General features: G+C 43.1%; 2 protein-coding genes and 1 long non-coding RNA gene across 4 annotated transcripts in view; 1 reads left to right on the top strand and 2 right to left on the bottom strand.

Annotated features, from left to right (window-relative positions):
- Positions 1–154: 154 nt before the first annotated feature.
- Positions 155–20,056, top strand: DDX17 (DEAD-box helicase 17). Of its 2 annotated transcripts, none has more exons than XM_066320046.1 (13): positions 155–685; positions 4,735–4,885; positions 6,831–6,930; positions 7,069–7,202; positions 7,804–7,869; positions 8,173–8,314; positions 9,901–10,061; positions 10,150–10,322; positions 10,646–10,756; positions 11,212–11,273; positions 11,677–11,736; positions 16,022–16,261; positions 16,924–20,056. In XM_066320046.1, exons 1-13 carry the CDS (start codon positions 642–644, stop codon positions 17,484–17,486), a joined length of 2,007 nt encoding a protein of 668 aa, XP_066176143.1. In that variant the 5' UTR covers positions 155–641; the 3' UTR covers positions 17,487–20,056. The 2 variants fall into 2 exon arrangements, with proteins under 2 accessions (XP_066176143.1, XP_066176144.1); XM_066320047.1 differs by lacking the exon at positions 155–685 and adding an exon at positions 1,079–1,268.
- On the bottom strand, positions 19,918–26,110 carry KDELR3 (KDEL endoplasmic reticulum protein retention receptor 3). Its single transcript, XM_066320067.1, has 5 exons — positions 26,020–26,110; positions 24,982–25,082; positions 24,328–24,486; positions 23,739–23,991; positions 19,918–20,826 (listed from the first exon to the last, which is right to left on the bottom strand). The coding sequence occupies exons 1-5, from the start codon at positions 26,108–26,110 to the stop codon at positions 20,786–20,788; spliced, it is 645 nt and encodes a 214-aa protein (XP_066176164.1). The 3' UTR covers positions 19,918–20,785.
- The window catches only part of LOC136361860 (uncharacterized), a 76,370-nt gene continuing 68,757 nt past the window's right edge, over positions 19,918–27,530 (bottom strand). Inside the window, exon 2 of the long non-coding RNA XR_010743697.1 lies at positions 19,918–20,042. This is a non-coding gene — a long non-coding RNA (uncharacterized lncRNA). The remainder of the gene's footprint in view (positions 20,043–27,530) is intronic.

Raw genomic sequence — 27,530 nt, 5'->3', positions numbered from 1 at the left:
GCCCTACACCAGCCCGAGTTACGCATCTTGCGTACGCCATGCACTTACGTAACGTGCGCCTCTGCACAGGTGTTCCCTGCCCTGCAGAAGGGGTTACGGAGCACGCTCCTTGCGCAGCTGACTTTGGGGAATAGCGTTACTCCTCCCCTCCTCCTTCCTCAGCCGGGGCCCCGGCTCTAAGAACAGAATATTACGCACCTTTCGTAGCCTGCCCGCTGCTGCGCGGGGCGGTGTTTCGCCGAGCGCGCTTAGTGCGTAGTTGGGTTCCGTGAATAGGCGTAGGTGTTTCGGAGGGCCGTACATTGCGTAGGGCTGGGCCGCCCGTAACGTATGCGGAGCGGGCCGGGGTGGCGGCGGCCATTTTGTGTCGGGAGCGCGGAGGAAGAAGACGCTAGTGTCTCCACACTGCCCGGGCCCTGGAGCCGACCGAGAGCCCCGCCGTTCCGGCCGCTGACGCCCAGCGGGTCTCGGACCCACTGACCACCTCTTCTCCTTTTGTGTCCCACCAAAGAGGCGAGGTGGCGCAAAGCGAGGCCTCCGAGGCGCAGCCGCCCCTGGCTGGACCCTCTCCCCGTACCCCCAGCCCCTCGCCTTCCCCACGGCCGGCGTTCCGCTGCCTGTCACCCACCCCTCCGGGGGCGATGAGAGGCTTCGGGGACCGGGGCCGCGACCGAGACCGCGGCGGGTAAGGGGGGGGAGGTCGGTACGGCGGGGTGCGGGGGGGGACGCCGAGCGCTTTCCTTGCGGTGGGGTGGAGGCCGCGGCACTGGAGGATGTGTGTTGGAGTGGCGATATTGGGGAGCCAGAATCCCGTCTGTGGAGATCGATTTTCCTCCATAGATTCTCGTGTGGGGGCGGCGGGGCTTGTTGGAGACTTCTCTGTCCCCAAGGCGGGGTGGTGGGTTTAAAGCGTTTCGTAGGGTTTTGTGTATTTATTTATTTATTTATTTATTTATTTATTTATTTATTTCCCCCATCGTTCATATGTAACTAATCCTGAGCCTTGGTTGAAATTTTAAGGCCCGCATCTTCTGCCAGCCCCTTATTTAGCCCGCGGATAGTCGTGGCACCCTCCCCTCAGAACGCCACGAAGGTCTCCGTGGCCCTGGCAGGGCTGGTTGTCCTTCTGTCTGCCATTCTGGTTGTCGTCGCTCCTTCTGGATTTAGTGGAAAGATGGCAGTGGGGAGAAGCTGTCTCCGAGCTGCGCTCCCAGGCTTGCCGTGATAGGAAATGGGTTTGGAAACACTGTGCCGTGCGGGGGACTTCGGTACTCGGGAGGGTATCTCGGTCAGCTGTGGTGCTGGACCACAATTGCCGAGCTTACATAGTGCTCCAGAAATCGTTTGTGTGGTTCTCTAAAGGCCTAGTGCGTGATACTCTTGAATCTGTTATTTAAAGGAGGTTTGGCTTATAAAAGGATTTTGGAAGGTTTGATTTGATGTGATTTTTTTTTTTTTCTTTCGAGAGTAGACAGCAATAAATACAGCGCCATTGTACTACCTAACTAGATCAGTCTCGAGGTTTTTAAGGGTTGAAAGTAATAAGGTATTCGTGCCAGGCCTTTTTAAAGAGAAAGTTAGAACTAATTTCTGGGAGTGGCATTTTCAGATCATGTGTAGTTCTCAAGGATTAGCAAAAAAACATCTAATGTGGGTTTACTATATGGTAAGCTAGATCTCAGTGAATTTTCTCTTCATTTTTTTCCTTTTTTTGCCCTCCTCCACTTCCTTTTCCTCTTGTTTTCCCTTGCCACTGGGATATTAGAGAATATTTTGCTATACATTGCAATGCAGTTTGACATTCAGTTTCTCATTGTCTGTGGAAGAAGATAGTTCTGTCATTGCTTTATCTTACACCCACATTTAACGTTCTGAAATTAAAAGATACTTTCAATTTTTTTTTTTTTCGCAGAGAGGAGGGTTCTGGTGTTTTTCTGCTAAGAGTTTTCCTGCTCTGTTTAACACAAGGACATTGGAGTAAGCACTTAGGCAAGTCTGAGATAGATCAGACCACAGATGTTTTTGGAGTTTAGTGAGTGAGTTTGAGTATGCAGATTTATATACAGTTACTTAAAAGAACACTGGCCAAAGTCTTGCCACAACACTTGATGTGCCTTAAAAGGAGTGTGATTTCATTATAGTCTTTACTTTACAGTAAAGACTGTAAAGTCTTTAGTTACAGTGGATACTTCTCTTTTAGATCAGGGGTTTTGCATGAGTGAAAGAAATGTTTACATATTTCTTTGTGAAGTTTGTGGACATTTGCATGGATTTTTTGTTTTTTTTAATCCTGGAAGCTTTAATGTATTAGGATTCAATTTGTTGCATACATCCTTTTAAGGTATGAAAACATTTGTAACCAGTAACAACTATCTTACTTCATAAATAACCTGTATAAAATGTTGGGCCACCCAGTGTGCTGGTTCAGCACCATTTGAAAGTTTATCACCACTTCTTCTGTAGCCTAATCACATACAAGGTTTCTAGTTTTCTCTTGTCAGCTGTAGATGACTTCCTAGGATGGAAAAGTGTTATGTTTTGCTCTGGAATGTATCAGATTTACTCACTTCTGTCCCAGAAGTGATGGCAGCAGTAATATAAGGGAAGAATGAGCCAGCCTGAATTCATCTTTGAAAAGAGAGCTGTTGGCAAACTAGGGAAGTACTAGATTTAAGTCAGTTTAATTGGAGTTGGAATGTCATTTTACTTGGAGTCAGAATGTGAAGTGTAATTTAGCCCCCACAGAAGCAGCATTTAAGGGCTGCTTCAGGGTTCAGTATCCGGGCATATTGTGTGTAAGAGTGGAGAACTGAAACTATGTGCCTTCTGTGGAGAAGATATCATTTTTTTTCCTGCTGGATAGCTGTGGAGCAAGTATTCATAGTCCCCAGCTGTAGCAGTGTCCAGTCTTGCAAGCAGCCCTGTCATGTTTCCATTCTGAAGGGGAGTCATCAACTCTTTGAACCACTGGTGGACTTGAGTGAGGTTATGGGTTTTGTAGGAGCTGCTTGGGTACTGAAATTGTTGACATTTTGACCTCAGTTTAGCATGATTGGTAACAAACACCACCACAAAAGGTGAATGTCCCTGTAAATGACAGTCTGTGCCTTTTTTTTTTTTTCCCTTTGTCCTGAAAAGAAACATAATGCTTAAATGCATTTTTGAAGTTGAGTTTCACAGTCTTTTTCATATGAGAAAACTTGATGACTATGCAGGCTGTCTGGGGGATCTGATAAACACACAGATGAGAAAACAAGGGATATTTATAGGAAAGGGAAGAAGCCTAATGCACAGTTGCAACATAGCAGACATTTTGAAACTAACTTAGCAGGTTTTAAGTTGGGCCTTTCCCACAATTGGATTTTCAATAGTTTAACCGCCTCTTCCTGTTAGAATGTTGATTTGAGTTCTGTTTCTTTGGTCTCTTAGTCACTATAATTTGTGGTTTCCATTGGGAAGTGATTTGAAGAACAAATGTACTTTATGTTTGAGCAGGTAGTCTTGTACTTAGGATAATTCAGAAATTTTTTTTCAGCTCTTGTTTATTTTTTATAACTCTTCCACACCTCTTTCATTCAGAAGTTACTCCTGGAAGAATGTTGCTTAGAGACTTTTGTTGCTTTCAGTTTATTTCATTACCAGATTTTTATTTACTTCTGGACTACCTGGGTAGGATGGTGACACTTTGGTTTTGCTGTCTAAAAGTGCACTGAAATGGGCATGTCTCATGAATTCATGTTTTGCATGTGTATCTTTAGGACAAAAATGGATTCGATAGCACTTAGAAAAGTTCTTTCTGCTGAGTTTGTACAATACTGATGAAAGTGCTGTAACTTTTTTTTTTTGTATGTTATTTAAAAATACATTTTGTTATAGTTACAGTAAATAAAAATTTCATGCCACTGAGTTTTTAGTTACTCTTACAACTTACTGCCAGAAGCTCATGGTTTGCCTGTTGCCTTAGCGAGTCATTACAGTTAGTTCTTAACTTTCTGAAGTGTATGTAATTAACTGGATAAAGAAAACTTGAGAGAAAGAGCAATACTTTTGAATTGTTCTGCTAGTTGGAATCTTTTGGTGAACATGAGCTCCTTACTTTCTTCAGTCTTCATCATAATGCATTTGATAGAGGATATGATTTTTCATGCAGGGTTGTTTTTTTTTTTTTTTTCCCTGTTAGATTGTGTTTTAAAAATAAGGGATTTTTAAATTTTGTTGATTACAGAATTACAGATGGACTTTCAGGCTTGGCTGGACTTGTTTATTTTCTGTTCTTCAATCTGCTGTTTTTAATTTGAGGCATATTTCTTGATAAGGAGGGAGAGAAGATATAGAGGGGGAGATAGTGAAATGTCTGTTTATTGTAAAACTAACCATGAGAGACAGAGGAGAGATTGCAAGGAGAGATTTTTCTCCTCTGTAAGTGCACTGTCAGCTTCAAGACAGATGCTATAGGTATACACGTAGCCATGTCCTAGAGACAGGAGCTTTAAAGGGGTGATTCACAATAACGTGGGTTTAGGTTCAGAACCAACCCCAAGCAGGTTTATGTTATTTCAAGAAATTTAATACCATCATAGTGATTGGAGGGAAGTGACTTGCCAGAGTGTTGCGCTCATATGTCAGCTTGGGGAAAACACAATATAAAATGGTTACGAAAATTCCAGAGTAATCATAGAATAGCTTTTAAGTACTGGTAGTATTTTTTTTAATAACTAACATTCACATTGACAGGTTTGGAGCAAGTCGTGGCGGTCCTCTTCCTCCAAAGAAATTTGGTAATCCAGGGGAACGTTTACGAAAGAAAAAATGGGATTTAAATGAACTGCCCAAGTTTGAGAAGAATTTTTATGTGGAACATCCGGAAGTGGCCAGGCTTACTCCAGTAAGTGCTGTGTTGTCTGCGACAGAAAATGTCACAAGTTGAAAAACTTGTCCTAGGAAATCTGGGACAGCATGTAATATGGAGCTGACTCTTCATTAAGCTTGTTTAGTGTGTGTACTCTGCTGGATAGTGGTTCTAGTTGCCTTTATTATTTAACAAAGCAAAGGATATGTTTCTGTTCTTGGTCGTTTTTACATGAGATATTTTGTATTTTGTCATTTGTAATGCGTCTTCGTAATGCTTGTCTGGTCTAGTGATTTGTCAGTGGAGATAAAACTTAGGGGAGTTACAGTACTGGAGAAGCCCTGGAAAAAACTAAGAAAATGAACTAAAAGTAACAGAAATGCATGAGAAAGGTTTGAAAATAATATTTTGTCCTAAGAGTAATTTTGGGCTGAAAGAGGCCTTGAGAGATATCTCTAGTGTAATCTTCTGCTTAGTGCAGTACTAACACTAGAACTAGAGCAGGTTGCTTAGTGTCTTATCCTTTTTAATTTGAACATGCCCAGAGATGAGGAGAATTTATATCCTCTCTGGGTGGCTGTCTCAGGGCTTCATGTTTTTCATGGGATTTTGAACATCATTCCTGTAGTGACCCATCAGATAGTTGAAAGTAGCAGTTAAAGGTTGCTGTTAGCCCAGTTTGTCCCAAGCTAAACAGATCCAGTGCTTCCAGTATGTCTTCATATGGCTTGTTCTGCAGCTGCCAGCTTTCCCCCATAACTGGACATGCCCAGTTAAAACAATGTCCTTCTCACATAGGGGGCTCAAAACCAGGTGCATTACTCTGTGTTTACTCTGTAGATACAGTAATCTTCCTTTCCTACCAAACTTGAGTCCAGTCTTCTAGTCTTTCTTGAAATGTATTTTTAAAATTAGAAATGAAGAGATTTTGTTCTTAACATGAGGCAACAAACAAAATGTCATTATCTGATTGCATAGACTTAAAAATCCTTATGTGAAATATGCATATGGCATAAAGGAGTTGAACGGGGTATTGACTTCTTAAAGATACCACAACTTGAGCTACTGAACTATGGTTTTCATGAGCTGCTATAGCTGCCTTTGGCTTAACCAGCTAAAAGGATTTTCACATTTTTCCCAGAAGTCATTTTCTTTTTTTACCTTTTAATTCAAGTTCAAGGGCTTCTCAGAATACTGAATCTATTGCTTTGGATAAAGTGCCTATCTGGTATTGATGTGTCTATTGATTTCTGATAAGCATTACAATAAGGTGCAGTTGTGGAAGCATGTTGCAAAGGGCCTTTGGACTTGCAAGATAACCTAAACAAAAATAAAACGCTTTTTCTAATCTTGAAATTGTGCTTATGTGGCGACACATTTCAGAAATATTACAAGAAGTTCCTTTAAAAAATTGTGAGTTCCTAGGGTATCATTATGATGTTACCAGCTTCTTCCATTCTCTGAAACAATTCTTAGCAACATTTGAGTTGCAAGTTATCCAGCAAGAGCTCTATATTTATCTACCTCTGGAATGTGTTAATTGAAGAAGGACTGCCCTGCCCTTCTGTTCATGGTACATTAGGACTTGGGTAGTTTGTTTAATTCTTAGCACTGTCACATAAAGCATGTTTCTTATCCTCTGTTTCTAATCACTTTTCAAGCCGTTGGTCACTTCTGGCTTCTGGAAAAAGTGTAATTCCTAAAAATACTCTGTTAACATACTTTTCATTTAGAAGGGCCAGTTGGAAGAAGAGATTTGTCCTTCTAGGCTATGTAGAGAGCTCATACCTCTGAGTATCAGAGAAGCTGTACAATAGCTCAGTCTGAAAATAAAGTCTTTAGGAAGCAGTCTTTCCTAGATCTCTGCTTTAATGTAGTTCTCTTAACAAAGCTGTTATCCAGAGGCTAGAAGAGAATTAGTAATTAGAAACCCGCACTTTAGGCCACTGCTGATATTTGGTGTTTCTTTCTACATAAATAGTATGAAGTTGAAGAATTGCGAAGGAAGAAGGAGATAACAATTCGGGGAATGGAGGGCTGCCCCAAGCCAGTGTTTGCGTTCCACCAGTGTAGCTTTCCACGTAAGTATTTCTGCTGTTCTTTAAGATCATGAGGATTGCTCAGAAAATACCTGAACTGTTACTGGTTCTATTCTCTAAAAGGTTCTCTAAAGCCTCAGTTATCCTTTAAAAAATTGATTCTTTTCTTAAATTCTGAAGAGTATGTGATGGATGCCTTGATGGACCAGAACTTCACAGAACCCACTCCGATTCAGTGCCAAGGCTTTCCACTAGCCCTCAGTGGTCGTGACATGGTGGGCATTGCACAGACCGGCTCTGGGAAGACACTGGCGGTGTGTATTCTTTCCTTTTATTTCTTCAGCCAGCTTTCCTGATCACCTGGCAGAAATTACCTATGGGTTAGCTTTTGGGCTTGCCAGTACTAGCAGTGGGATGATTGCATTTTTAAAGCTTCGTATATTGCATCAGGGGGGACACTTGAGTTTCAGCTCAACTACAAGCCTGTTGTATTCACAGGTGTGTGTTTCGTGCATCTTCCTGTTTGGATGCTAGGTCAGTTCTCTTTGGTCTATGCTTATATTCTGGTTTTAAAAACAGGATGTTCTCTTTAGCACACTTGTTTTATAAACGACGCAGGTTAAAATAAAAAGGGTAGAATTTCAGCATAGACATTCATCTTAACTGCAGTGTTAAAAAAGATTTTTATCCTTTATGAGAAACATTGGCTAAAGTAATAATTGCTCAGTTCTGTGAGCTTATGCTCCAGATTTAATTGAGCTTTCATTCCAGAGGTGCTGAGCAGTCAATTTTTGTGTTCATGCCAAAGTGTGTGCAGCTCTGAAAATCTTCTGTTCTGATTGATAAATGCAGGTATCTGGTTTTACACAACCACAATTTCTATATATTATGGAATACTATTTTCTTTTGTTTTAGTACTTGTTGCCTGCAATTGTTCACATCAACCACCAGCCATATTTGGAGAGAGGGGATGGCCCAATTGTAAGTGCTTGTTGATTCTCTTCCTTTTTGTATGTATGGCATGACATTGTTAATGAGATGGTGCTTTATTAAATGGATGTATCAGAGTAGTAGTTTTTCCTATCCTATTCCTATGAGAATAAGAATTTTTACTATCACAGTGTGAACATCCCACTCAGTTGAAATTCTGTGCAATTGCTGACATAGTCTAAAGATATTTAAATGTTTTAGCTAATAAAAAGGCAGATGGTCTAACTTTGCTTATGGTTTTATGTTAGGGATGTGTGTGCAGCTTGACATGTCCTGAATCATTTCCTTTTGCAGTGTCTGGTTCTGGCACCTACTAGAGAGTTGGCCCAGCAAGTGCAGCAGGTGGCTGATGATTATGGTAAATGTTCAAGACTGAAGAGTACCTGCATATATGGAGGAGCACCCAAAGGTCCACAGATCAGAGATTTAGAAAGAGGTAATTTTAAAATGGGTGCTTGCAGTTTCTGGAGAAAGTGGTATTGTAAAGTCTCTGTAAAAATAAAACTTCTCAAAACCTGTCTGGAAGGGGTGAATGAGTGGCTCATTTTCCAGTTGCAATGCTGGTTCATGAGGTAGTTCTGTTCTTTGCTGTATAGTGATTTGGATATTAGATTTCCTTTCTGTCTGCTCTTCGAACATTCCACTTGTGAAGATCATCAAGTGTAGAAGGGGGAAAAGAAGACTTCACAGAAAGAGAACAGGTTATTTTAAGGAAATGCAATACCAGCATGTTTAAGGAAGGATTTTTCTTAAGGCAGATTTCATGTTTTCTGCTTATGTTCATTCAAATAATCAAACTTTGTTTCTGAGTTTATAGAAACTTATTTAGACAGCAGGAGCAGTGTGTGGTTTTGCTTTGGTCACAGGTTTTTCTGTTGTTTTGGGGGGGATTTTTTTTCGTTTTGTTTTTTAATTGCTCTTAAGCACAAAGCACAATGTATCCTGTAAGGAACTACTTTAATGTGGTAGTGCTTAAGTGATCTATAATTTCAAATGCAGGAATGTGCTGATGTCTTTCTTCTTCACCAGATTAAAAAATGTAATGGAATTATGTGAAAAGATGCGAGAATTATTATCAAGGCAGACATACATATTAATCTATTCAAGATACCAGAAAATTTAGCTTACCACTGCAGTTTGTAGGGTCTTTATTGCAAACTGCAGCAGTGGGATAAAGACATGCATGGTAGAAATCTGTGGGATATCTCGATCAAGGAGACACTACTTTCCAATTCAAAACCAGCATCTTCAGTGGAAGAGTCTAAGGTTTCATGAAGAGTCCTTGGGATGATCGTCTTGCTGGGTTTTTGCACATGTTTCTGGAGTGCAGTAAAATAGATATTCTGCTTAAGAAGAAAATCTTTTTCATGCCTCTTTTTCCCAAAACTTACCTTCTGTGGACGTTTCAGTGGCAATGAAATAGTCACCTGTAGAATTTGGGAATTGGTGGAAACCAGGTCCTCCTTTTAAGGAATGTATAAATTGCCCAACCTGGTGTAAGTTACGAATATTTGAACTGTCGTCTTATACTCACAAATGTTGGTAGGATGGTTGTCTCCCACTGTTGGTGCATAATTGCTCAGTATTAAAGCTCATGCTTTGGCTTTATATATTTTTAAAAAAAAGTGAAAGTAATTTGACCCATATAGCAAGAGGAGCACTTCATATTAAAAATGACACCTCTAGACTGCGTAATTCTGGATGAAGGTGGTTCAGGCTTGAGTAGAAGCTTACTTCATTTCTGATTTTTGGACAGCTCTTCACAGGTGTTCTCTGGCAGTAATCTTTTCATGTCTGTACTGCATTTATTATTCTGATGGCACTGTAACAGTAATTTCAGAATGGAAAAAATATTAAACAGAACTAGGGCTTCTACTGAAGTGACTCAGTCTTGGGTACGAATGAGGGTGGTGCTTTTTTTTAAAAAACAATTTTGCTGTGGAAGGTGATTCATTCTGACTAAAAATACCAGTTGACATTCAAATGAAGATCCTTACTCATTTTTCTTATTCTGTTCTGAAGGTGTGGAGATCTGCATTGCTACACCAGGTCGCTTGATTGACTTCCTTGAGGCTGGAAAGACCAACCTTCGTCGGTGTACATACCTGGTGCTGGATGAAGCTGACAGAATGTTGGACATGGGATTTGAACCACAAATTCGTAAAATTGTTGACCAGATAAGGGTGTGTGACCTTTTTAGAAGGACAGCATCCTTTGTTTTCCTATCTGAAATCCAGTACTGTAAACAAATCTCTTTTCCCTTTTCCTTAGCCTGACCGGCAGACTCTGATGTGGAGTGCCACCTGGCCAAAAGAAGTGCGCCAGCTTGCTGAGGACTTCCTGCAGGACTATGTTCAGATCAATGTGGGGAACTTGGAGCTAAGTGCCAACCACAATATCCTGCAGATAGTGGATGTATGCATGGAAAGTGAGAAAGACCATAAGTAAGCTGATGTTCCCACCATTTCACTTTCTTTGGTTGTATTTCAAAGTCTGCAATGCTTTGTAAGCCATCTAGGAATTCTAAATAGTGAAGTTACTTGTGCTACTATTTAACCTTTGAGTGTTACAAAGTCAGTGAGTCCTGTAATTAACTAATCTCTTTTGTATATTTTGACCACACCTTTGTAACAAGCAGCAGAAATTCTGTGTGATACTGACTGACTTACGTGGATGTATGTTGTGTGTGTCCTCAATGTCCCTTGGGAGAGAGATCCTGTATTTTGGTACGTGTGGCTATACATCTTGGCTCTCATGTCTGTTTTAGACTCATACAGCTGATGGAAGAAATCATGGCAGAGAAGGAAAACAAGACTATCATCTTTGTGGAGACAAAGAGGCGATGTGATGATCTCACTCGAAGGATGCGCAGAGATGGGTGATTAGCTTTTCCCCTTCCTCCACTTTTTTTCTAGTGGGAAAAAAAAATTGTAATGAAAAGCAGTAAGGTTTAAATATTTGTGATGCTATTGTTGGGAGCAACTTATCCATTATTTTCTTGGCTGAATTCAGTATTTGTTTCCCAGAAGATTCCACTCCATCAAAGCATTAGTACCAGAGAGAGTGTTTGTAAGTGGTGCAGCTTTTTTAGTGTATCAGAATCCTGATATGCTGATGGGGACTGTATCGATATAGCAAATGTGATTTGGCTTAAGTGATTGTTTGTGTAGGTAGTGGGTTTACAGTACACATACTGGGTAGCTAGAGGCCAGAGAATAAAATATTTCTCAAATCTTACGGTTTTTCCTTTTTAAACAAAATGCCAATAAAGCTTCCTGTTTCCCTTAATGTGTGTACTTTCTATCTGTACTAATGTACATCTCTGTTTGACAGTTGGCCAGCTATGTGTATCCATGGAGACAAGAGTCAGCCAGAAAGAGATTGGGTGCTTAATGGTGAGTCCATTACTGACAGGAGAATAACTTGGGCTGCTCTACCTAATTTACATATACATGTTTTTCTCTGGCCTGGGTTTTTTTTTTTTTTTTTTTTGTTTGTTTGTTTTGTTTTTTTAATCTCTAGACCAAATAGACACGTGTAAAAGGACTTCTTTTGTCTTTGTACTCTTAATTTTAGTACTTGTGCCTTTTTGTGTTTGTTTTGATAAAACAAAGTGGGAAAATTGCTTAACGCAGCTGGATTTTGAAAAATTGTTGAGCCATTATATCCTGACTTGTGGGGGGTTTCTGGAATTGACCCACCTAGCTTCTGGAAAATGAGCATTTAATGTAAATCAAATTCAGGTAACTTCATCTTTTGGAAAAGTCTTCTTACTTCATAGCATGCTTTGTTTTACAGAGTTTCGTTCTGGAAAGGCTCCTATCCTCATTGCTACTGACGTTGCATCTCGTGGGCTAGGTTTGTACACATAGACCACTCTTGCCTACTGCTGCATATATTTCTTCTTTGGACTGAAAAATGTTTCTTTAAAAAAAAATTCAAAGCGTGATTTTCCCCCACATGTGAAATACGTTTTTTAACATTAATCTTTTTTTTTTCTTTCATATTCAAAGTCTCTTCCTGCTCCTAATGAACAGGCTTTGGTCTGCAGCAAGGCCTAGGCATGACCAATCGATCGCCAAGAGGGAGAAGAGACGTCCAATTATGCAACCCAACCCTTCCATCACACTCACTTCTTCCCCAAATCCAGCTTTTGTTGCTGGATGGTAGGGATGGATTGCTCTCAGTTCAGAGCGTGTTAGATAAAGTTCAAGTAGGAAGTTGTGGGAGAGCATTTCGACAGCAAATAGCGAATATTCTCCCCATATGACACAGATTTGAACATACCAACCCCAGTGTGCATGCATGTTTACCTTGCAGATGTATTCGCATCTGAGAAAGCACTGCTCCAGATCTTTGCTCTTGACTTATAACCTTCCCTCCTCCTCTGTGTTCCTTCTAGGCAGGACCACTGAGATGATATATGGCCTTTAACATCTTGTTACCCAGATGTATAATTGAATCAAAATCGCACAGCTCTGTTCTGGTGGTATGAAAATGATCTGTCTGGATGCATCAGTTGTGCCCCCTTTTATAATAAGCATATTTGTGTTGTGAAACACTGTGTGCTGAGCGCAGTCCTTATGCATCTGCCCACCCTAGAAGAGGAGAATGGCTGCTGAAGTGCTCTGAGTTTAATAACAGACATTGAATACTCTGCCCACCTTGAGTTTGGTAGACGATAAGCTACTTGGGAGTCAGTGTGTCATTATAGTAAATTCTAGACAAATCACTGCAAATCGGTGGGAGATTTAACTCAGAGAATCTAGCTTGTAAAAAGCCTCAGTTACCTGAGCTCTCTTTGTATGCTGAAAGGGTGGCTGTGCTGTGCATCATATGGTCACTTTAATACAGGCAGACCATTAACAGACTTGGCAGCCTTTGTTCACACAACCTTCACCCCTCCTTCCCCACCCCCCTCAAAAAATGTCCAGCACTTCCTCAAGAAGTGATTATATGGACTTCAGTCTCTGCCCTCTAGGGTCATGTCTGGACCTGTGCAGTTAGAACTTGGGCCTGTTGGGAGAAGAGACTGAGGCCTGAAACCAGTTTGTATGAAAGAGAGCTGCTTTCTCTAGCAGCATTTTTTAAACAGGCTTGCTATGTGCTGGTAGCTTCTTTGTGCATCTTGCCTAGACATTTAAAACATCCTCAACCCCCTCAAAAAAAAAAAGCAAAAAACAAAACCAAAAAAACCCAACAAAAACCAACACTCTCCCCCAAAACGACTCAATTGGATAACACTTAAGAAAACAGTCTCCTCACTTCACATTGTCCACTTCACCCAAGCTAAGGGGGAAAGGTATCAGTCTGTTTCTTGTTACTGAACAACATCTCTGCTTGTTTTGGGGCCCTGAGTTTGCTGCTTAAAATAAGTCACTTAACTGGCAAACTTCTGGACGACTTCCTCCAAGATCCTGGAAAGTGAAGGCTTCTACCTAAATAACATAAAACAGGGGCGCGCGCCTTTTGGCTGAGTCACCAGGGCTTTCCCTCTTCCTAATGGAACATGGGTTTCAAAAAAGCTTCTTTCAGGTAAGTTCTTAGTCCCGTAATGACTTCTTTGTGATAATTCCCTGGAGTGAGGTCCTCTCTCTGCACTGATTTTTTTTTTAAATTTTTTTTCTTTTTTTTTTTTTTCTTTTTTCTTTTTTTTCCATTTTTTTAACTTTTTTTTTTTTTTTTTTTGTTCAGTCTATTAAACTAAGAACACTGAATTTGGTTTGTTTTGTTTAACAGAGGCTTTGATATCAGCTGCAGATAATTCTCAGTGCAGGGGTGGGGGTACATCTACAATGATGGTCTAAACAGTTCTCTAGACTACTAGCATGTTTGCTAGTTTATATCTGTCCCATTTAATAATTGGAGACTGTCTGTGCCATAGAGTGTTCTGATGGTCTGAACAAAGGGAATGTTTCCCAGGTAGCTGTCAAAAATGATTTACAATCTCAGTTCTTGATCCTGCTACGTTATCTTCTAAAAGTGCAGGAGGATTGCGAGTGTGCACAGACACTTTGGAGCACGCTAGACTGGAGAAGCTGAGTCTTGTACATGCTCTGGTCTTCAGCAAGCTGCGTGCTCTACCAGGACCACTTTCTAGTCTGGAAAACACCCTTGCATCTTCCTCTTCCTGCCTTCCCATTCTTTCTGCTCCTCCCCAGTCAAGTCAGTTCTGTCTGCATTGGTAGCTACAATTCCTTGTGCTTTCTGGCAGGAAAGCACATCCTTGTATCCTCTCTGGTAATTGAAGTCATTTGCTACTGGATTTGCAAAACGGGACTGGCTGAGGACCATGTAGCCTGGAGCTTGTCAGTCTAGCTACACCCCGGCTGTGAAGATGCAATCTGTCACACGTACTCCTCTCTATACTTCACTTCCCCTTTTTAAAACTGTTGCATCAAGGACCCTAGCTGGAGACTCGCGCAGCCCCCTGTGAAACCTGCCTTCTCACTCCCTTTTTTTGGTGTGATTCAGGACTTTGGAGTCAGCAAAGACTGAGGAGCCCCCCCCTTTGCTGTAATAAGAAACAGACGTAAAGTCCCCCTCTTGTCACAACAACCCTCAATGTTTTTATTTTTCCCACAACCCCTTTGAAATTGATGCAGTCTGGGCAATAGATGCAGTCTGACCCTTTGGATGTAATTTTTGTATCTTCATTTTTTTGACAATTGCCCCTAAGAGTCCCAAATAGGGGACAAAAAGCGTTGGAGGACCTGAAACTTTTACCTGAGCCCAGGTTCTCTGGCTCTTCACAACCAAATGGGGCTACAGAGAAGCGTCTAAGCCAGTTCACAGAGCGAGCGTGTGTGGGGACTTCTCGCTGCCACGGACCCTTGATGCATGCTCCCCGCGCTCCAGTGGTCCCGTGTCAGAGGGCGGAGTTTTCGAAAGGAGGCCGCCAAAAATAAAAGGCAAAGAGACGGGATCGGCTGCAGCGGTTTCCCACAGGAGGAGGGAGTGTGCATCGGTCTGGTAACAAACAGAGAATGTTTCTCTCTTTAAAACAAAACAAACAAAAAAAAAAGAAAAGAGGAAAGGAAATCACGAAAATCTGTGTTTTATCTTGGATATTTTCAGAATATTCTTGTTAAAATGCAGATTTAATTTTTTTTTTTTAAATGAGCTGTTAGGGCACTAACTGTAGAATGGTGCATTTGAAAATACTGTATAATGTAGCAAATAGGTGCTTTTGGTACTTAAGGTGCTTTCACTGAAGTGTTGCACTAACACTTACTTGATTTCTGTCCCGTAAGTTCACAAAATCTTGTCCGAAAATACACAGTTCTGATCTCCTAAATTTTGAAACTGTCGCATACAAAGCCATTTTGATAATTTTATTTCCTGCTTCCATCTGGCAATGGAAGTAGGGAGTTGCTTATGGAATTCAGGATTGTCCAGATTATGCAAGCTTGCCAGAGCTGGACAGAGCAGCACAGAAGTGTTAGTGCAATGCATTGTAGTGATAACTACAAAGCTGAGTTAAGATACTTTAGGTCTGAGTAATTTTTAATGAGTTGGCTAAACAAAACTAATGTAATTCGAATGCCTAAAGCTTTAGGCTAGGGGAATTAGTTCACTGTATTTTATTAGTACTGTAAAATAAATATTTTTAAGAGTGCCTTTTATTTCATGTTACTGAGTGGAAGGTAAGTGGTCTCATTACTGTTATTTTTTGTTAGACTTCTCCCAACAGAGTAAAAGCTTTAACCATGGCGGTTCTGCCCTTCCTCCACCCCAGTTTGCTCTGATGGTGACATTTTCACTTCACAGATTACATTACCAAAAAAAAAAAAAAAGTATGAAATTCAATTAACAATCAAACATCAGTGTCTTTGACACAGGAAGACACAGAAATGCATTCCGGGGAGGATGATTTTCAGAGCAGGGCAAAGCTGCTTTAAAATTGCCATTCTTTTTCAGGACACTGACGTTTGTTCGTGATGATCTTAAATTTCAGTCTTCTACTCTTTTGGGATGAGTCTATCTTGTGTTTATTCTATACAATTACTAACTTTGAATTTTTTTTTCTTATTACTGTCACCTGCATTCGTGCTCCCCACCTTTCGTTGGCACGTCTTCTCTTCTTCTCCCCTTTCCTCAACCCCACCCTTTCACTGTGCTTCGCTCCTGGGCACTTGACAAGATGTGGAAGATGTTAAATTTGTGATAAACTACGACTATCCGAACAGCTCTGAAGATTACGTGCACCGTATTGGCCGTACCGCACGTAGTACCAACAAAGGTACTGCCTACACCTTCTTCACGCCAGGAAACCTGAAACAAGCCAGGGAGCTTATCAAAGTCTTGGAAGAAGCCAATCAAGCCATCAATCCAAAGCTGATGCAGCTTGTGGATCACAGAGGAGGAGGAGGTGGTGGTGGAGGTAAAGGCACAAGGGAGAAGGGCTACTCAGGGGATATGTTCTCCATTTTGAGGGAGGGAATGTTAAGAGAAGGTAGGGAAGTAGTAAGTGCAGGTCTAAGATAACACATTAGTAATGCAGCTGTTCTATACTTGAGGTCCCAACACTTGGTATAGATGTAGTACTTCTGTCCCAGGAGAGAGGCAGTCCCTTGTTTTACCTGAGCTGTAGAATTACTTTTTTCTTGTAAGATCATCAGGGAGCTGATTTTGCTTGAAGTAATTACATCCTGACAGCTCCTACTAAGGAGAGGCAACAAGGTGCATGTGCAAAATTGAAATCAGTAAAGGCATACACTGAATTTCAGGAACTGACACACTTCCCGTTCCCTGAAGGAATAAGAAGTTTCCTTACACTTCCAAATTAGTCCTGAATTTCTTCAGTTTCTTTTTCTCCAAGTACATACCTAAAGAACCCTTGTTAAACTTCGTGTTTACACCTTGAACAAAATGAAGAGGTATATATGCACAGGTGTTCAGAGAAGTTACAGTCAGTCAAAAGAAGGTGCTTCTTGGGAGCAAAATTGGGGATGTAGAAGGGGGAGAAAGGGTGGCATAAGTGTACCAGAGATCATTGTTTAAGAACTTGATTGTGATACTAAATCTTAATGTATCCATCGCCAGGAGGTCGTTCTCGTTACCGAACGAGCAGTTCAGTAAACAACCCTAACCTGATGTACCAGGAGGAGTGTGACAGGAGGCTCCGGGGAGTGAAAGAGGGCCGGAGAGACTCAGGTGGCTTCAGAGACCGTGAGCGTGGTGAAAGTTATGCCAATGGAGCCAACAAGACCTATGGCAGTGCCTACGGGAGCCCAAATTCTGCTTTTGGGGCAGCACAGAGCCAGTATGGTTACACTCAAGGGAGCTATGGAGCAGCTGCCTATGGCACGAGTGGCTATGGCACTGCAGAGTACAGTGCTAGTGGCTATGGTGCCAGCACCACAGCTGCCACAGCTGGGAGAACCTCACAGAGCACTACCCAACAGCAGTATGCAGGGATGGTGGGGCGCTCGGGCCAGCAGCCACAGCCGCTCATGTCACAACAGTTTCCGCAGCCCCCTGCCACTAACGTGATGGGCTATATGGGACAGACTGCCACCTACCAGTACCCACCCCCTCCCCCACCCCCCGCCCCCCTCCCGCAAATGAGACCACTTGTGGGTGACCAGTGTAGACCTTGCATTTAGGGGAACCTTTTCTTTCTCTTCTTTCCCATTGTGATGTCTCTCATGCAGGTTAGACTTAGAATTCACTATCCAAATCCCTTGAGCCCATCAAAAATGGCCCCCAGTCCACATTAATGATCCTGTCCTCTTTTTTTTTTTTCTCTCTCTCCTTTTTTTTTTTTTTCTTTTTAGCTATATGTATAGTTGACTGGAAAATTTATTATTTTTGTCTTGCATGTTGAGGAATTTGGAAATTTTATTTTTTCTAAAAGAAAAGGGTGCAAGGCAGATAAGTCCCAGCTGGATCATCTTGGTGTCTAAGGTTTGTGTGAAAATTTGCTTTCGAGGGAAAGAAGTTTCTATTCTGTAACACATTAACTTAATTTCAGGGAGTATAAAGAGAGATGGGAAACTCTGGGGGAACCAAAAAGCACCTCATTTAAAATACAAATGCAAGGGAGCAATTCTCACTTCTCCTAATCATATATTTTTTTTTTTAATAGCTCACTATTAGTGCTTCTAATCTTACTGTAGGTGACTTTCTGTAGGAAAACTCTGTTCATCTGTCTGAGCTGGGTGGAGAGCCTTGCATATATTGTTAGCAATTTCTCTGCTACCTGTAACAGCCTGCAGTAGGGAGCTTGGGTTTACAAACCCTGTGTCGGAGACCAAACCTGTCTTGCATTCACTACCTGAAAACCAGGTAGTTGCTGTGGGTACCACTGCTGAAATGTTCAGCTAAGTAAATTTTTTCCCTATGATTGTTAAATTGCAGCATCGCAAATGCGTGGAGCCTGATTATCATTAAATTGGTTGCAGCTCTCAAATTTCTGTTTGGTTTATTGAAAGAAGTCTTCCTTGAGAGCCTAGAAATTTTGCAGAACTGAAATGATGAACAGCATTATCTTGTTTGTCTGTCCTTCACAAACAAACTCCCTTTTGCCGTGGAATGCCGCTACGCTCGATAAAATGTGACAGAGTTTTCCACACTTAAATTTAAAGGTTTGAATAGGGTGGACTGGGGGGAGGGCAGGGGTGAGAAAGGCAGGAGGAGATTGCCTGGGGGGGTCTCCTTTTCCCGAGGTAAGCAGTGAGCTGGTTAGTGCATCTTGATTCTGAAGCTTTTGTTTCTTTTGTACCTTGTACTGACTATTGCTTTCTCTGGCTTTTGAGTGCATTTCCCTGCTCCATTGGTCCCTTTGAGCTGAGCTCTTGCAGGTAGGTAGTATTTTAGAAAATGTTAGAGAAGAGTGAAATTTTAGTACATACATAAATAAAACTTGTTTATTTTACAGGCTAAGGTGGGTGTGAAGGGGGTTTCCCCCTTTAGTAAAGCATGTTGTTGACTTGTTATTTCTAATACCAGACGGTTCAGAGACAGTAGATGATAACAGGAGTTGGCTGTTCTTGGTCTGATAAGATGACAAAAGGATGGATACATCTCCTAGTTTGAGGCACACTCTTTGCATTAGGAGAGTGCAGGGGGGTTGTGGTTTTTTTTTCTGTTGGCGTTCTTGCATATGAATGAACAAGGCAGCCCACTCCTGTAGCAAAGTGGAACTTCTTATAGCCCTGTAAAAGAGCTTGCTTATACAAAAATTATTTCTTTTAAAATTTGATTTCTTCCCAGAGCAAAATTTTGGGGGATGGATGCGCTTTTTTCTTTTTTTGTGTGTATGCAGTACACAGGTAGGTTGCTGACAGGAAGAAGGGAGATTCCTTTCAGAACCTCAGTTCCCTGGTTCCATTTTATATTTCCAGTGCATGGGCAGGAAGTTCCTTTGCTTGTGTTAAGTGAAAGCCAGAAGCATTTTGTTTATCCAGGCACTGACTGATAGGTCTTTGATGTCCCTCACAAGCAAATATAGAGCTTTTTTTTTTTTTTTTTTTTTTTTTTTTTAAATTTGGGAGTAGAATGCAGAAATGCATTTGAGGGGTTTAGGAGTAGGACATCTTGCTAACTGGCTTTAAGAAGGGTCTCTGGACCACCAAAGCTGCCTTATAGTCTGTTAGAGTTTTCACTTTTGGGGGTGACTTGTGCATGTTTAAACGCTGATGCCAAGTTTTGCAGTGCTTTATTGCCATTGAGGTCAGCTGATGTCCAGGGTCTCAGTTAAGTTCAGAGTGTCAACCAGACCACTGAATCCACCGTGGCATGTGCTGCCCCTGTCCCACCTGATGCTCTCTGCTCTGCTCCATCTACCGGCTGGAGGGCTCTTGTTGATAAAGCATTAACCTCTGGTTGCTTGCGTTGTTTTCAATCTGTAAAAAGTTTGTGGGAGTGTCAGATATCTGAGCTGGATGTCTCCTCCCATCCCACTTCCTGAAGCAATTTACTGTTTGGGTTTCTCTGAACAATGGAAGGGTTACTAGCTTTGTGTGGGATCAGCATCTTGTTTCGCACACCTGCTGATCTCTGAACACATTCCTGTTGTATTAATGAAGACTTGAATTGAGAGATTCATAGATCTGTGGTGTTCAGGCACAGGAGATACTAAGAGCTATGTTACTATTCTTAGTTTGTAAATTGTCCTTTTGATACCATCTTGTTTTCTTTTGTAGGTATAAATAAAAACACTGTTGTCAATAAATTGTGAACCTTGTCTTTATTTTTGGAATGTAAAGCTGTCTTTGTCCCTGTTCTTCCCAGTTCTTAAAAGTCAAATTCAAGATGGAAACATTTCTTGGCAACCCCACTGTATTTTAATTGAAATTGTCCCTGTTAGTAGAACACAAGGAACCTGAAACTGAGTGAGCGGGGAGGATGTCTGAATACTTGTGGAGTTAGAAGATTTATGTTATTCAAAGGCAGTGTGTTTTTCTTGAATGTTACGGGTCTAAAAGAGGGAGGGTCAGTTAGAATTAATTTTCAAGAGGATGTTAGTTCATGCTGAGTTAAAGTAACAGTTTGTAGCATCTTGCTGTGTCAGACATGGCCACCCATGAAGTGGGCCAGTTAACAGACTGCATTTATTACCATGGGTACTTGCTGAAGGACTAAAGGGAGTGACATTTTCCCTTGTGCTGCCTCAGGGTCACAGTGGAGGTGTGTTTTGGATGTAGATGCTGGAAAGATCTGGGAGAGAAGAAATTGTACTACAGTATTGACCAGCACTAGCACCAATTTCAAGTGTGAAGAAATAAAAAAATGGAGGAGAAGAGTCTGATGGATGAGAAGTATTTCAGGTTTCCAAGCCTTGTCTTCCTGGTACTGGGTTGAAACTCAGCTGAGCCATCCGTTGGTCAAAAAGGGCCAGGGCAGGAAAGCTGTGATCTTAAACAGCTTCTTTGGAATTTCTTGTTCTGCCTGTGGGATGTCTTCAAACAGGCATGGGAAGACTTAGCTTCTTTCCTTTTAAGACTGTGAAGAGAAAGAGAAGGTAATGAATAAATTTAGTGGAATTCCACTGTTCTATTGTTTCAATAATTTTATGTTTTCTAACTTGTGATTTAGAGTGCCAGATAGTGGGGTGCTGGGTTTGCAAACTGTGAATGGGAGACAACCACTATGAAATGCTGCTGAGGGGAAAACACAACCTATTCTCTTATGCTAAAGGAGATGGTTTTTCGTTGTCTTCCATGGTTACTTGTTCTCATGGGTGGACCATCTTATTTTTCTTGATGATGTGCTAGTCCTAGTGCTTTCCCCTCCTTTTGATACAGAGCGTGGCCTGAATCAATGTCTGTGGCCAGGCCCCTGCTGAGCCCTTCCCAGCCCATCTGAGCTGAACGTTGGGATGGCAGGGATGCCTCTGGGAAATGTCAGAGGCCCATGGGCTTCGATGGGGTGGCTGGAGCGGGGACTGTTCTGGATGATCAGTGCTCAGTGGCGCAGAGTGGCCGTGCCTGGGACCAGGGTGGGAACTTGGTCCTGTATCTCTTGGGTGCCAAAGGGAAGGCTGTGATGTGCTGAGGATGCACCACACGAGAGCCTGACAGACTGGGTGAGGCCGGAGAGACTGTGCCGGGCTGGAGAAATGGGAGGCCTTTCGAAGGTCAAAGCTGAATGCAAATCCTGCCCTGGGGTGGAACAACCCCAGGCACTAGTATGTGCTGGGAGCTGCCCAGCTGGAAAGTGCCTTGGCAGAAAAGGCCTTGGGTGTGCTGGTGGACACCAAGTTGAACACAAGCCATCAGTGTGCTCTTGTGATGAAGCAAACAGCCTCTGGAGCTGCATTGCCAGCAGGGTGGGCAGGGAGTTCTTCCTCTCCGCTCAGCCGTGGGAGGCCACAGCTGGAGTGGTGGGCTCAGCTCTGGGCTCTCAAAATAAGAGACGGGCAGTCAAGAAGGAGCATAAGAGCATATTGATGTAGGAGCACAGGCTGTAAGCTGAGACTGTTCAACTTTGAGAAGGTTGAGGGGCCCCCTTTCACATGTGCACAAGTGGTGGACAGGAGGAATGGAGACAGACCCAGACTATTGACAGGGTGCCCAGTGACAGGGCAAGGGACAATGGGAAATTCCGCTTAAACCTCTGAAAATCATGTTTTATAATGAGGGTGATCAGTCAGTGACACAGAATGCCCAGAGAGGCTTCACCCTGGAGATAGTCAAAACCTTACTGGACAGGACCTTGAAAAATATGAGCAGGGGTATGGTTTAGATTATTTTCCCCCCTCTGCCCTGATTGCCTACACCCCTGGCCATTTTGTGAAATACAGGCTTTGGGGAGCTGAAAGCTTCCTCAGGATATCTTTCATGTCCTTGTATTAAACAGAAGGGAGCTCATCGAGTTTTGAAAACAAGATAAAAAGAAGTAGCGTTCTATAAAAATCCTTTTTCAGTGCTTTGGTACAAGCTCGGAAGTTTTGTTAAATCCATTTCTTTATATAACACATTTTTGCTTTCTTTTTTCAGCATCACTGCCCTTTTCTGAGCTCTTCAGTGTTAGAAATGTTTTTAAAAGTTTGGTTTTTTTGAGAGAATATCGCTGGCTCTCATAAATGATTGCAAAGTATTTGCATGTCTTCAGACACCATTTCTCTCCCATGGTCCAGAACATTTGTGTAAAACAAGAGAAGAAAAAGCAATTCTCTTCCTGCTGTGATGTTCCATCTACAAATGTTTTTTCTTCTGCCTCCTGTATCATCTAAATTTTGCAGCTCTGTCACTAGCAGTGTGAGGTTGGAAGCCAGCAATTGTGGCTTTTCCCCCTTTTATTCCACCATCACAACTACAAAGGGTATGGATTTCTCACAAAAATTCAGAAGGACACAGGACACATGAATTGAGCAGAGCTAAAATGGGAATTAGTTTAGAAAAGAAAAGGAATTGACGTGGAGCACCTTGATGGCAGTTTTAGAAAGTATTTTTGTGGCTACAAAAATATTTAATGACAGAAGGAGGTCTTAATCTGCCAAGGCCAGCCACCTGCTCAGTGCTCCTGTCACCTCTCTATCAGCAGGTGTATGGCATGAAGCTACCAAAAATCCATCCCTTGAAACTTCAAGCGTGGGCCGTCATTACTGCTTTTGGCAGACTTGTTGGGGAAAGTGAAGGAGGAAAATAGTTGTCCACTTGGTTAATTTCATCTAATTCCATCCTCTTCAACAGAAAGGTGTTTTAAAGTGTCCCTCGGCAAACCACAGTGTGTTCTATCAGGATTTATGTACTTGGTGCACTTTTAAGCTCTGGTAGCCATTTACCAAAGCATGGCGCTGAAATGGAAGGGGCACCTGATTTTGGAAGATAGGAGTGTCTTGTCTATGCAGATGCCCATCTTCCTACAGAATCAGTTCTTGACAATCAAGAACTTGATCTTCTCTATGAAAGGAAAAGAAGGTTTAATACCTCCATATCTCTGCAGTTGCTTTCTCAGGTGCATTGTCCTTCTGCAGCTATTTTTTCCCCCTCAAAGCTTTTTAGGTTTGGGGGGGGGATGTTTATTGTGGTTTTTTTTTTTTTTTTTTTTTTTTTTTTTGTTGCTGTTGTTGTTGTTTTGGTTTGGTCTGGTTTTTTTGCATAATTCATAATCTTCCAAAATATGCGTAGAATTGAATGTACCTCGGGTGTTAACTTCTCAAGGTGAGGTTAAGCAGGCTTAACTCTGGTTTAATTCTTCCTGTGTTTCACACACACATCCAGAGCCTTGCAAGTAGTGAGGCCCACTCTCAATCAATAGGTATGTTTTTTAATTTGGACTTCAGGTGCCCAATATGCATCATAAATACAGCAAAAAATAGTAAGGATTAACACATGGTAAGCTGCAGCTCCACCCTATACTGCAAGAATGTTGATTGAACTGTTCAGTATTACAGCAACCTGTTTACCTACCTTTGGTGACGTAGAGATAGAAGAAGTCACAGTAGAAGATGGTTTGTACCACCCCGGAAACGACAGCGATCTGGTCATAGAAATTCTCTGTGTGGTAGCGCCAGACCCAGTTGGCAATGTAGAGAGCACGGTAGAGGCCCAGGAAAAAAAGGTAGTGTGTCGTGATGGTCTCTGCTTCCCCGGTCTTGCTGATCATGAAAAGCTGAGGAAGGATTGCCACGGACTCCAGGTAGATGGAGAAGGTCCAGAGTATCTGTGAGGTGCAAAATGAAGGCAGTGGGGAGTCAGTGCTGGTTAGGATGTGTTAAGACCCAAAGCTTTTTGTTTGGCAAATCACTGATGTGTGAGGGGGATGAGTAGTGCTGCTGAAACTGGGGAAAGTGAACTCACTGTGCTGGGAGTGAGAGGAGACAGTGCTGAGCTGCACTATGGATGGTACTGTCTTCAAGGCCTGCCAACTTTGCCTTTCCTGCCTGCTTTTGCTGTTAGAAGTCTCAGCTATTCAACATGCTGCTCACTCTGCTGCCTGGTGTCAGGCTGCTGCTGCTGCTGCTTCCCTTCCCTTCTTCCTGCCTCAGTTTTTTCTTACCTCCAAGGGGGTGAAGCTGTGGTTCTCCAGAAATGACAGGCCTGTGACAGGGACCAGCAGGAACTCGAGGCGAAAGGAGTCGTTCTCGCTGTCAAACGTTTTCCGGAATTTCACATAGATCATATACACAGTGACATAAGCACAAATCAAAAAAATGACCTGCGGGAGAGAAGGGAGATGGTAAGACCTTAACCTGCAATTGCACTTCCTGTGCTTAAACAGAGGCTGGCTTTCCCAAAAGTCAAGACAGTGGTGAATGCTTTGCCTGTGTTACCTTACAGATTGACTTCTGCTGGAGATACTCCAGTAGTCAGGTGAAGCTTGCTGCACCATGAGAATCTCACATTCGAGTCCCTCTGGGGCACTCTGTGAAAAAGTTGGCTTGGTGGCAGCTTTACGTTAATACTCCTGCTGTACAAGGACACCCAGGCTTGGTTCATGGGGTCTTGTTCTGGTTTTAATGGTACTAAATATGGCTCAGCTCACTTATTGACTATGACAAGGGGGGTTTTGGTTAATGGACGGATAGTGGCACCAAAGGAAGCATCTTTATCCACCCTTCCTGTCTGAAAAACTCAATGACTGTACCTCACCTCCCTGAGAAACCACAGTGAGCTGAGGGGGACCTCTCCTGCTGCATTGCCCTCTCCTTACCTTCATCACAGTGTTATAGACAGAGATGAAATTCGTGAACAGGTCCAGGTAGCGGGTTGTGAAGACGAGGGCAAAAAGTATCTGACTCTTCCCAGAGATTCCTGCGTGGCAGGGAGATGAAAGGAAAGTAAAGCAGAGGAAGGGAAGGGTCTGTGGGATGGTGGTTTCCCCTTACACCTCCTTAGGAAGCATTTGTATGTAAGTGTGTTGTTTTGTGACCCAGGGCTGTTGTGTGGGTGCTAAAATAGCTCTACCCCAGTGGCCAGTCTCCCGAGTAACAGGGCAGGTTCCTGCCGATGCCTCTGAGTGCTGCCTGTAGGAACTCGTGGTCGGTGAGGAAAGGCTCCACTTTGGCCAGTTCAGTTCTTGCTGTCATCAAAAGGCCTTTCACTTCTCTTTCTTCCCACTTTGCCTGCCCACCTCACCAGGGACTGTGTGATGTGGTATCTGCCACAGGAGGTAAAAGCTGCAGGACCAGCCCTGGGGCACTGATGGAACTTGGCCGCTGCTGCCAGAGAGATGCAGTCAGGCCCACCCACTTCTGTACCTGTAATAATGGCCACAGTGCCAGCAGCCCAGCCCCAAAATCTGATGAGGAGGCGACTGTTAGCAAAACTCTCCTGCAGGAAGCTGCTGTCCTGATTCCCTTGCCCTGGGATGGGGCAGCCTCTGGCACCTGTCCACCAACCTAAAACAGCTTTGTGTTCAGGTTTGTTGGTGTTGGTGCTGCCACAACCTCTTGCTCTCGTTTTCCACCTCCCTCCAGCCTGGCCACCCTCTCCTTCACTTCACCACCCTGAGACCAGCACCTGCCTGAGCCTGTGCGCCTTGCCACATCACATCCTTCCAACACAGCCCTCTTCTGGCAGCGAGACCTCCCAGATGAACATGATGACTTCCCTCAAGGAGCCCACAGGGGTGGGCTGCCAGTTCATATGGGCTATCACTGGCCTTTCCAGCTCCCATTTTGTTGTACCCTTCACCAAACTGCCCTCCGAGAAGGGCCACCCTCCTTCCCTGGGGCGTGGGAGCACTCACCAGCACAGGACTTGGACTTGACAATCTTCACCAGGAGAATAATGATGGCCAGCAAGTGGGAGACATCCCCCAGGATGCGGAAGATGTTCATGGTGCCAGGGGGACTCTTCTGCGGTGAAGGGAGTGGGTCTCTTTCTGCAGGCAAGGAGGGCAAGGGTGTGAAGTTTTTCTCCACCGAGCCTCAACTGAATGAACAGTTTCCTTTAGTTCAACTTTCCTTTTTCCCTGAGCAGGGAACCCTTCCTTCTTGTAGTGCAAAGTTCGGTCTCCCCTCTCCCGTGGCTGCAGATGCCTTTCCCCTGCCAGGCTGGATGTCTCCCTTGTTTACTTTTCCACCGAGGTGGATTCTCCCTCTCCCAGTCTCAGGCCTTCCTCCTTCTGCTTTGGGCTGAAAGTTGGAGTTTGTCTCCCGGAGAGTTCTCCAGGCTGAGCAGTTCCGAAGCCAGTGCTGGGTGACGGTGACGTGGCTCCTGGCTGGCCAGGGAGGAGAGAGAGGAGGAGGCAGAGGCGGGAATAACTGCGCTGTTTTTCCTTTTTTCTTTTTTTTTTTTTTTTCCTTCCTCTTTTTTCTCCTCTGCTTGTCTCAAGTTACACACGGAAGCGTGGTCAAAGTGGAAAAGGCAGAGGGAGCAGGATTCCCATCCTCTGGCCTTGAGGACACACCCTCCAGCGAGAGCCAGGCTTTCCAAGAATATTCGCCACGGGTGCAGTAACCTCTATCCTGCTTCCAGTCAGCAGCCTTCTGCTCTCTGCCCTTCCCGGCCCCATCCCACCTCCAGCACCTCCTCACCAGCGCTCCGCCTTGTCTTCTGGAGCCAAAGAAGAAGTGGAGAGATATTTGAATTATCAGTGCACTGCGGCTCTCCCACAACTGTTCATGGACAGCCATTCTGCCCCACCAGGCACTCCTTCTTTCAAGTGCCCTATCTGGAGCAGTGTGGATCCCCGAGCACCGTCCCGGAGAAAACAAAAGATCCTCCCAAGGGTTGGTTTGAAACAAACTTCACTGAAAATATTAGTCCTGGATTCCTGCGAGAGGGTTACAAATACTGTAGGGAATGTGTTGAGTGAAAGAAGCACATGATTGCTGATGATTTTGTAGATTTCACAGAAAGGAGCTCAGTAGTGACTGTCAGAAAATTTTAATCTATTTGAAAATCTATTAAGCTGGGTGACTAGCTCATTTTGGATGAACCTTGTCCTCAGAGCAGCAGTTACACAGGGAGGTTTCATGGCAGCAGTGCGGGGACCTCTGCATCAGACCCAGCAATTAGACAGTCAATATCTAATCACTAATTTAAAGTTGCTTTAGTACAACTAAATGGAAGTTTTGATTTGTCTCCTTGTCCCTGAGAAAATCCTATCTGGCCGTGGGTCTAATTTGGTTACTCTGGGACTGTGTGATCCTGCCTGCTCCTGTCCCAAAGCTGGCTCTGGCTGCTGCCCTCCCTGTCCCCAGCCATGACCTGTGGCCATCCCCTACACATTTCTCTCTGTCCTTATGGGCTTGC

The sequence above is a fragment of the Sylvia atricapilla genome, chromosome 5 (assembly GCF_009819655.1).
Source record: "Sylvia atricapilla isolate bSylAtr1 chromosome 5, bSylAtr1.pri, whole genome shotgun sequence".
Classification (NCBI taxonomy): Eukaryota; Metazoa; Chordata; class Aves; order Passeriformes; family Sylviidae; genus Sylvia; species Sylvia atricapilla.
Note: the sequence above shows the minus strand (reverse complement) of the source record. Positions and strands in the feature narration are given on the sequence as shown.